Below are 11,145 nucleotides of genomic sequence, written 5' to 3'. Positions count from 1 at the left end.
AAATCACCCAGACCACAATTTGAGTAGCAAGGATTTAGCGATAAGCTATGTAAATTTACCCATTAATTACATTATCGAATATTCATATTTATCTCTACATTTAAATAATCTATTTTTCCTAGAACAGTCCAAGTTTTCAAGAATCTGGACCTAAAAGTTATCCCCAGAAAGCTCCAAACTGAAATAGTTGAGCTGATGGGCACCATCTGTGAATATCATTTGTTAACTCATAAAATTATCTACGATGCTCAGCAGTGTCCCTGTTAGGTTGAAAATTGAGATTTCTGACTCCTTTACAGTGTAATTATGCATGGGCAAGATCTTTTGAGGCTAAGCGTAGCCACTGGGTTTGAAGTGTTCAGTATCCTTTTGCTGCTGCTTCCTGGGGACTGTAAAAATGTAGGAGAAAACTCCTTTCTGAAGTTGGGTTTAAGCTCATTGCAATAGGGACAGTATCCTTCAACTCTTGATTCCTATTAGGACCACCTAAAGAACTTAGAAACTGCTGAGACCAAATGATTCAGGCTACCTGGGACTGGGCACAGGTAGTTATAGTTTTTTGCTTTTTTTAAATAAGCTCTCCAGGTGGTCCAAATGAGTAACCAGCGTTGAGAATAATGGTGCGGGAACTTCCTTTAAAACAGAACACTTGCCAATCTGTTCCTAATCTTTTTTCACCTGCACCCATATTTCTCTCCACTCCCCTCTATGCCCACAGATCCTTTTGTTATGGTTGATCATTTCCTTAAGCAGGTTCTCCTCTTCCTCCTGTTTGTGTCCTGTTTATACAATGACCTCACTGACCTGGGACCATGTACAACTTACTGGAGGTAATAATTACTCCTGCAACAACTGACCTTGGCAGGCTTTCCTCAAGCCTATTGACTGTTTTTTACTCTTTCGCAAAAGGTGTCCTTATCATCATCCACGATAGAGTTAGCCTGTGATAGTGTTGCTATTTTGACTGCAGAATCTCTCAGGAATCAAGCTAAATCTCCCACAGAATCTGTACTGTGTGTTCCCCTACAAACCAGCCACAGGAAATCTGGGTGGAGTGTACATTATTCTTTTATTGGGATATAATTCACATGTCATAAAAGCCGCCCTTCTAAAGTGTACAATTCAGTGGTTTTTAGTAGGTTCACAAAACTGTGCAACCATTACCACTATTGAATTCCAGAATATTTTTGTCACTCCAAAAAGAAACCCCCTACTCATTAACAGTCACTCCTTATCCCTGCCCCCCCCCCAACCTCTATTTCTGTCTCTGTGGATCTGTCTATTCTGGACGTTGCCTATAAATGGATCATTCAACACCGGTCTTTTGTGTCTCGCTTACTTCATTCACTCAGCAGATTTTCAAGGTTCATACATGCAGCATGTATAAGTACTTCATTCCTTTTTGTGGCCAAATAATTTTCCATTGTATGGATTTACTACATTATGTTTATCCATGCATAACTGATGAACATTAAAGTTGTTCCTGCTTTTGGGCTACGATATATAATGCCATGAACATTCCTGTACAAGCTTTTGTGTGAACATGTTTTCATATCTCTTGGGTATATATCTAGGAGAATTGCTGGGTCATATGGTATGTTTATGTTTAGCTTCTTGAGGAACTTCCGAATTATTTCTGAACATTATTTTTTGACCTTGATACAGCTTTTTTTTTGTAGTTTTTAATTTTATTATGTTATGTTAGTCACCATACAATACATCATTAGTTTTTGATGTAGTGATCCAGGATCCATTGTTTTCGTATAATACCCAGTGCTCCATGCAGTACGTGCCCGCCTTAATACCCATCACCGGGCTAACCAATCCCCCGTCCCCTCTAAAACCCTGTTTGTTTCTCAGGTCCATAGTCTCTCATGGTTCATCTCTCCCTCCAATTCCCCCTGCCCATTTTCCCCTTCCTTCTCCTAATGTCCTCCATGCTATTCCTTATGTTCCACAAATAAGAGAAACCATATGATAATTGACTTTCTCTGTTGACTTATTTCACTTAGCATAATCTCCTCCAGTCCCATCCATGCTGATGTAAAAGTTGGGTATTCATCTTTTCTGATGGCTGAGTAATATTCCATTGTATATATGGACCACATCTTCTTTATCCATTCATCGATACAGCTCTCTTTCCTGGGTGTGAGGTGGTTTGAACTTGTTAGGTTGGGAAAAATGGTTCTTAGGCACTTTAAACATTTTTTTCTGTTATCTGCTATACATTTTATGTGCAGAAAGAATGGTACCCTCATATAGAAACTTGTCGTTCGGCATCATTTGCAAAATTCACATGAGGACCTCTAAAAAATGGCCTTCCTGTCGTGGCCAGGGTTTGGGGTGTGTGAGCTCCCAGGTTCCTGACCATCCCTCCAGCTGTATCTCTGGCCACCTGTCACAGTCTGTTCCTGGCACAGACAAGGCCGGCTTGTTCCAAGGACAGGACTGTGGGGCCACTTCCATCTGAAAAGGCCTGGTGGGGCGCCTAAATGGAGAAACGTGACTGCTTTTCGGGGATGCCAATAAAGCTCGTGTCGCCAGGTGCAGATATCCCTGCAAATATAAAGCCCTACTGTGCATCGAGCAGAAACTTACGTGCCCACGGCGGCCTGGAAGAGGTTGCGCTGACCTCCGACCCTGCCCCCAAGCTCCTCCATTCCCTCCCCGCGGCCCTGCCCGGCTCTTGGCCTGGGGGTCTGAGCCTGCGCGGGCTTGCCTGCGCGGGCCGCCTTCTCAGCATGCGCAGTCGCTGCCCGCCCGATCCTTAAATCGGCGCCCCGCAGAGTGCGCGCTCACGCACGCGCACGGCCTCGTCTGCGCGCGCACGGGGCCTCTCGCGGCACGCGCCCCCGCCCCGCCCCGCCCCGCCTCCTTCCCCCTCCCGCGCGCCCGCCCGCAGCCCGCCGCCGCCGCCGCCGCCGCCGGAGCTCTGTAGTATGGCATCGAGGAGAATGGAGACCAAACCTGTGATAACCTGTCTCAAAACCCTCCTCATCATCTACTCCTTCGTCTTCTGGGTGAGTGGCCACGCCGGGTGGGTGGCCGGGCCTCCGGCCGTCAATCCGTAGTGATGCTCGGAGAAAGGAAGAGGGGGGAAAAAAACCCAAACCAAAAATCTCATCTCGGTCCCCTCCTTAAGGAGATAGGCTCAGGGGGCTGGGCTGGGGCTGCAGGATGGCGGGGTGCAAGCTTGGGGCTGCTCGGATCCTGGACCCCGCCCCGGTGCAGGCTGCAAGGGGCTGCGTGGTGGCGGTGACCGCAGGTTGTCGACCTTTCCCAAATTTGTTTTAATGCACTGATTTATTTTTTTAAGCTCGCGGGATAGGGTCAGGCTCTAGGGAAAGTTGCGGGTTTATTCTTCGGTTTCCCTCTCTGGACACCCCTCCCCGACCTCCCTTACCAGCCTGTTCGCGGTGCCTCTAGGAGCTAACCTGGCTGGGAGAGGGCGCGGGAGCACCGGCTCTGATCCCAGATTCCCGGTTATTCCCAACCCCGCGGGGCTGCGAGAGGGAGGTACCAGGAGCCCTGTGCCTGCCTGGCTGGGGAAGGGCGACCAGAGCCCCCCAAGCGCACTGATGGGGAGAGGGAGCTGCCGTCGCGCGGAGACGCACTGAGGGGAGAGGGTCTTACATAAACTAGGCTCCTTTGAGCTTCCCCGGGGACCCAAGAGGTGCGTCTTACGACCCTTTTCCCACTCCCCTCCACCCCTCCGCTCTTCATCTGGTCTGTTATTGCGCGAACCCAATCCGTAGAGTCCTGGGGGTAGACCCCCGCCACTTGGTGACAGCAATAGCGCCCCAACTCTACTCCCCATCTAACCAGTGCTGCTCCCAGTCCTTGAAGCTCAATGCAGAAGGGTGACGTCAACCCCTCAGCTGAGGCCTCGGGGGGCTGCGTGGTGCACCTCGCGCAGGGATGCGCCCTTCTGCGCGCGGGGGTAGCTGGAGGGGGGGGCAAGGCTTGTGCCTTACCTCATCCTGTTTGGCAATTCGTGGAATCGGTGCAGGGCTGACACTGCAGTGATTCACTTGGAGGGGTGGGTGGTACCTAAAGACCGTTCCCTGTTGTTTCTCTTTCCATGTAGAAACCCCCTCCCCAAGTTCCCCATTTCCACACCAAGCCACAGCCACCCTGCAGGAGAATGAATGTCTGTTACCACCCCCCCCCCCAATAATTTGGGTCATTTCACCTTTCAAGGCTGTCATTCTGAAACCTGAGGCTCTGTAGAAAAAGCTCATCCCGCCTTTGGTTGTTTTTCTCTGTGCCACCCCCCCCACCCCAAATAGACCTAATTTTGGCTTGAAACCGGGCACAGTACTGTGTGAGGTACCCAGACTTGGTTTGATGGTGAACTAGGCTGTTTGTAATGACCAACTGTTTGTAATGACCAAGGCAGGAGCTGAGATTTATTAAGGATGAAAAAAAAAATCTCTAATGAATGTCCCCCCCCCCCCCCCCGTGGCATTTCCTTGTCACTGGCATTGGTGATTCTTCAGGTCGGGGAACTGTGGACTCTGGGGACCAGACATTCCTCTGCAGTGAGATAGGATTAGATTAACTGGTATATCACACAAAGCAGACACAGAAACGGACTTTATTTGGATTGAAAACGACACAGGTTGAACATTTTTGCCGAAACTTTCCAGTAGCCATTCCTGGGAACTGGTTTAGTTTTTTATTTCCTTAAATCTCTGTTTGGCACTTTAGTATTTGCTTGACTTCCTATTTGTTACTGGAGTAAATCATATGGGTGATTATTTTTAGCTTCCTGTAAAATAAGATTTACAGTATATATGGAGAGGTGTTCTTCCATCATCACTGCAGGCTGGTGAAGAAGGGAGTCTTCTAGAAGGAGGCTTTTCATCTGATCTCTTTAACTCTTCTTGCTTACCTCCCACCCCCACCCCGTGCATATAATTACTTAATGCCCCCTAATACATTTTAGACAAGCACTGCATTTTATGTCCTCTGAAGTTCTTGATGCCTGCGTTCTAAGTTTTTTTATAATCATAAATAAGATGTTTACCTGGAGCATTTTCGGTAGTTTAAATAGCATTCAATAATCATTTCACAACCAGAAGAATGAGATCTCTGCAGATTCGAGGGTATTTTAAATAAGACATTCTCATTAATAAAATGTCCAAATGTCCTGTTTTCCATTGTACTTTAAATGCTGGCTCCTTTCTTTAAAAACAGCTTTGTTGAAATATAATTCATCCTTTTAAGAATGTACAATTCAGTGGTTTTTAGTATATTCACAGATATGTGCAACCATCACCCCAGTCAATTTTAGAACATTTTCATTATCTAAAAAAGAAACTCCATACCATTTAGCTATCATCCCCCTCCCCTTCCCAAGCAGTTACTAATCTACTTTCTGTCTCTGTAGATTTCCCTATTCTGGACATTTCATATAAATCATATAGTATGTGGTCTTTTGTGAATGGTTTCTTTCACTTAATGTAATATTTTAAAGATTCCTCTGTGTTCCTTCTTTTTATTGCCAAATAATACTCCGTTGTATGACTATATCACATTTCGTTCATCCGTTTGTCCATTGATGGGCATTGGGGTTGTTTCTACCTTTTGGATATTTTGAATAACGCTGCTATAAATGTTCACGTACAAATGTTTGTATGAACAAACATTTTCAATTCTCTTTGCTGGGAATTGCTGGGTCATATAGTAACTCTATGTTTAATTGTTTGAAGACCTGTCATACTGTTTTCCGAAGTGACTGCACCATTTTTTTTATTCTCCCCCCCGCCCCCCGCCCCGAGCAGTGTATGGAAATCAGCAGTTCTGATTTCTCTACCTTGTTGCCAACATTTGTTATTATCTGACTTTGTGATTCTAGCCATCCTCATAGGTATCTCATTGTGGTTTTGAGTTAAGTATTCCTGATAACTAATGATGTTGAGCATCTTTTTATGTGCTTCTTGGTCATTTGTATGTCTTTCTTGCAGAAATGTCTATTCATATCCTTTGCCCATTTTTTATTTGGGTTATTATTGAGTTGCATGTGTCCTTTATATGTTGTTGATTCAAGGCTCTTATTGGATGTATCATTTGCAAATATTTTCTCCTATTCCGTGTGTTGCCTTTTCACTTTCTTGATGGTGTCCTTTGAAGTACAAAAGTTTATTTTGATAAAGTCCAGTTTACCTATTTTTCTTTTGTTGCTTGTGTTTTCAGGGTCATATCTAGGAATCTTTTGCCAAATCCAAGATCATGAAGAAAATGCTGTTTATTAGAGTGATTTATCAATTCAGTAAATACAGTTGAGAAATTTATCTTTTTCTAGCACCTAGAACTATGTCTGGCACATAGAAGGTACTCCAATATCTGTCAAAACTTTTGGGGTTAGATTAGGTAATTAACAAAAAAGATGACCTTGGTGTTCTTTTAAGTGGAAGAGGGAGGGAAGATTAGACAGAATTGTTTCCTTTGTGTTTTTTGTGAATTGTTTTAATAGGACTACCTCTCTTCCCTTCCTTCAGTTTAGACTTAGGATCAGAAGACATTTGAGCTTAAAATGGTGGTAGGCCAGTAGCATCAAGAAGTGGATGTACCTGAGCATTTACTAAAGCAGAAGTCTAACGTTAGGGAAGAGATCCTTGTTTTATCTGGCCTCCTCTTCTGTCTACAATCACTCTCCCCTTCTGAGGTGTTCCTCTAAAGCAGTGGTTCTCAACAGGGGACCTTATTGCCCACCCATCTCCTGACATTTGGAAATGCCTGGAGACCTTTTGGGTCACAGCTGGGGATGGAGTGCTATTGGCATCTAGTGGATAGAGGCCACAGGTGCTGCTAAACATCCTATAAAGCACAGGACAGGCCCTCACAGCAAAGAATTATCTGGCTCAAAATATTAACAGTGCCTGCAACCTCTACACTGTCGGACTTGACAATAAATCCTATGAAGAAAAATAGAGTCTTATGCAAAACTAACTGTGTTCACTGGTGTTTGCAACCCACCATACCAGAGCATGCTCAACACAGTCCCATGTGAGAAGAAAAACAATCTCTCTGGTGTACTGTAATTCTTTTTTGAAGATGAAAGGTAGGTAGTTCTTTATATAATAGTGTCTAAGTGGATAAGATGATTTGTCTTCCAGTAAATGGTATCACCTGAATGCTAGGTAAATGGATCCTTTATTTTCCCTGATTTATGTGTTTCATTTTCAGATTTATAGAAGAGGAGGAAAAAAAAAAAAACCCCTAGGAGTAAGTTGTCCTCTGCTTCAAAGATTAGCAAATAGTGCCTGGCACATAATAGGTTTACCCAGAAAGTATTTACTTAACGAATGAATGAATAAATGAAATTTTATTGACTACTCTTGGGCTCATTTATTTATTTCAATTTACCTTAATCGGGAGGCTTTTAAAAACAGTGTTCTTTTCAGTCTACCTGCGGTGATTTAATGTGTTCTTGACATTGATGTATACAAACATGGGATAGAGGACTTTATAAAGAATTGCTTATCCTAATGATAGTTTGGTTACTATATTTTTATGGTCAGCTAGTTTGCCGGACATTTTAGTTATCTAAAATCTAAAATTGGAATTGGAATTTAATTTGTTAAACTTGAATAAAAAAGATATCTGTTTTGTCCTACTACAAAGCAAAATATCTCTTCTTCACAACAAAGATAATTATTTTAACAACAAGCAGGACAACTTTATAAATATGCCACTTATTAGGTAAATTCTGTTTTGATTTATAATTTTTTAATGCATTTTAGACACTCATGTGAGTTCTAAATCCACTGCATCTAAATCCACTAAATAATGTGAGGAGAAATACCCTTTGCTTCATTCCAGCATATATTGGATTTGATTTCTTCTTTGAATATCCAAGGACCTAATTAGCTCTTCAATAGTGCTATCAAATTTTCTTATGGCAAAATATGAGTGATTCTTTTTTTCATTTGGTAAGCATCACCAACCTTTCTTAGGGAGGATTTAAAAGCATAATGGTCAAAATGTTTTTCTTTTTTCTTTTGTCATCCAGAAAGTTTAGGTCCTTGGGTTAAATAGAGGAGAAAAATATCTTAAAGAGGATTACCTAACATTTTTCCAAGTGTTTGAATCTTGGCACATACTAAAGTTTATACTTACTATTTTGCATATCAGTGTAATTCAATAAACATTCATTAAATGGCTTTTATATGCCAGGTATCTCAATAGAATGTTTACCCACTTTTGCTAGCTGCTGCTTCATTTTTAAGTGATGCACTTGTTCTACTACTTCTCAACTTTTTGGTATTAGGTGTTATATATTGTCTTCCCACTATGGAAGATGAAGATTTAGCTCTCTCACACTCACATCCTTTCCATATTGGGGTAGACCCCAATATATCATTTATCATTATCATATATCGTTCTGGTTAGAGCACTAGTCAGTGTTTACATTAATATAAGCCTGCTCACTAGGTAAGCCTACTCACAGCTGAGCCATTTAGTGTGTATATTATGATTGCTTGCACAGCTTTTTGTTATCCCTGTAGTTAAAAATTGCCTTGTTTTATATCCTTTGCTTATATCCTTTTCCATGTTTGCCCCTAATTTACCCCCATACTCTCCCCAAGAGCTGTGTATCTTCACTCAGTATGTTCAACACTTCATGAATCCTATCAGTTCCCACTGGAGACGTTTCTCCTAGAGCATTCTGACCTTCAATTTGCACTAGTCTTCTCTGAGCCTTTGAAAGAGCCAACATCATTTTAATCTCCGTTTACCATCATCTTGGGAAATCCAGTCTCCTTTTATGTTGGATCCTCAGTTTCCTATATGTCCTGTTTTTCTCTTTCTTGGTTTGTTTTTTCATTTTGGTGGAGCAAATCTTCTAGTAACTTTCTGGAAAAGTTTGCATGGTAGGTTACTATTTTGAGGTCTTGCAGGTGTGAAAATCTTATTTTGCTCTTGCACTTAATTTGATAGTTTGGCTGAGTATAGAATTCTAGTTTGTAAATCATTTACCCTCAGAATTGTTGCTGTCTCCTCCCCTCCTCCCAGTGTTCTTGCTCTTGTTACTGTTGAGAAATCAAATCTTATTCTAATTCTTAAATTCTGCTTTTCCTTCTCTGAAAGATTTTGAAAACTCGTTCTTGTTCTTGGTGCTCTGAAATTTCACCAGAATATGTCTTGTTATATGTTTCTTTTTATTTCCTTCCTGTAGATCCTTTCAATCTGGTAACTGAGGTCCTTCAGTTTGGGGAAATTTTCTTGAATTGTTTTTTTTGATTACTTTCATTTTCCCTATTCTCCCTTTCAGTGTTGTACCTCTTAGATTCTCTAATTTTCTTTCCTATTTTTTACCTCTTCATCTTTCATTTAAGATTTTATTTTTAAGTATTCTCTACACCCAACATGGGGCTCGAACTCACAACCCCCAAGATCAAGAATCGCATGCTCCACCGACTGAGCCAGCCAGGCGCCCCACCTCTTCATCTTTTTGGCTCTACTTTATGGGACATCGCTCCCACTTGATTTTGCCTGCTGTTGCATTTGTCATTTGTTTTATATGTTGATTTCTAGGGGCTCCTTTTTGAGATCTGAATATTCCTTTTCCTAGCATCTTGCTCTTGTTTCAAAAATGTAGTATCTTTTTAAAATCCCTCTGGGAATATTAATGATTTTTTTAAGTTTGCTTCTTCTGTATAATTTCCTTCAAACTTCTCTGTTTTCTGGCATATTACAGACCTCCAATTTCTTTTTTTTAATATTTTATTTATTTATTTGACAGAGAGACAGCGAGAGAGGGAACACAAGCAGGGTGAGTGGGAGAGGGAGAAGCAGGCTTCCCGCTGAGCAGGAGCCCAATGCGGGGCTCGATCCCAGGACCCTGGGATCATGACCTGAGCCGAAGGCAGACGCTTAACGACTGAGCCACCCAGGCGCCCCACAGACCTCCAATTTCTGATAAACTTTTGCTGTTTGTTCTGTACATGTTTAAGAGTAGAGCACTAAGCTGATTGGAAGCTCCTAGTATATGAAGTGGGAGTTTGTTGATTTTAAGTTGGGTGATTTGGCTGCACAATTGAGTTTTGGAACCAAAGTCAATATCTTTAGGTCTTTTCCCTTGTTCTGATCAGATTTCCTACAGAAGCATCTTCTAATCCTCTCTTTGAATGAAAAAGGTTAGGAATTTGGATGTCTTCATGTGCAGTATATAAGCCTTTGTTAGGTTCCTATTTGAAGTATAGAGTCTATGTCCACTGTGCTTTTGCTTCACAGTTCAGAGACCCTTTGTTTCATTCACCTTCCCTAGAAAATAAATCTGAGCCTATGCTGGAATGGGGAAAGGCCACAGACAGAAGATGGAGGGGATCTAATTACTTTTCCAAAAGATTTTTTTTTTTTTTACCAGATCCTCCTTATTTTAGCCTCTTTTCATCCCCAGTTCCAGGTGTGCATGAAGCTGCCTTTTGCGGGTGCTTGTGTGCAAATATTTTGTTCTTGGCTTTTCTCATAGCTGCCATAAGATCTGGCTTTTTCTCAGCTTCCAAAATGTCATTGCATTTGTCTCCTCTTCCATTCTCTTTGTTACTGTGGGTTTAAAAAATCCTTTTAGTGTCATTTCAGTGGAGTTTTGGGAGATAGCCAAGGTAAATGGATGTGTTCAGTCCATCATCTTTAACTGAAAGTCCTTTATATTTGTATCTCTTCATTGCATGGTACTAATTAAATACATAGTTGTTTGTGAGTGATTGACTAGAGCATCTAAAATGGCGATAGTTGGGCTGTTCTAGTAGATACTGGTATCTACTTTCCAATTTTTTAAAAGCTTTTGGATGTCAAGGGGAGTGTTCTAGGTTGGAACAGGCTAACTAAGGCACAGCCTGTTTAAGGTCACATGGCCATCAGGGACTAGAGTTGGATAAAGGAGAATGAAGCTCTGAAGGTTGCTGCTGCTTTTTCTGCTCTTCTAATTTCTTCCCACCAGGTGAAGGCCCATGTGCCTTCTGACCTAATTCAGACCTTGCTGTATTAATTTAATGTGGAAGCACCAGAGTTCAAAGTATGATGTTAACCGGGTTATCGCTCTGCCTTTTTTCTGTTACCACAATGATAACCCTTCATGTTTATTATAGGACTTGTATATTATAATCTGAACAGTCTTTTCTTAATCAACTTTAC

At 41.9% G+C, this 11,145-nt stretch overlaps 1 protein-coding gene across 1 annotated transcript in view; it reads left to right on the top strand.

Moving 5' to 3' along the window:
- Positions 1-2,874: 2,874 nt before the first annotated feature.
- TSPAN7 (tetraspanin 7) overlaps positions 2,875-11,145 on the top strand; it is a 125,600-nt gene continuing 117,329 nt past the window's right edge. Inside the window, exon 1 of the mRNA XM_081808994.1 lies at positions 2,875-3,020. Within this exon, the coding sequence (XP_081665120.1) occupies positions 2,940-3,020 (81 nt within the window). The 5' untranslated portion in view covers positions 2,875-2,939. The remainder of the gene's footprint in view (positions 3,021-11,145) is intronic.

Source organism: Leptonychotes weddellii, chromosome X, assembly GCF_054177405.1.
Source record: "Leptonychotes weddellii isolate Sample4059 chromosome X, ASM5417740v2, whole genome shotgun sequence".
Classification (NCBI taxonomy): Eukaryota; Metazoa; Chordata; class Mammalia; order Carnivora; family Phocidae; genus Leptonychotes; species Leptonychotes weddellii.
This window is presented reverse-complemented; position numbering and strand designations above follow the sequence as displayed.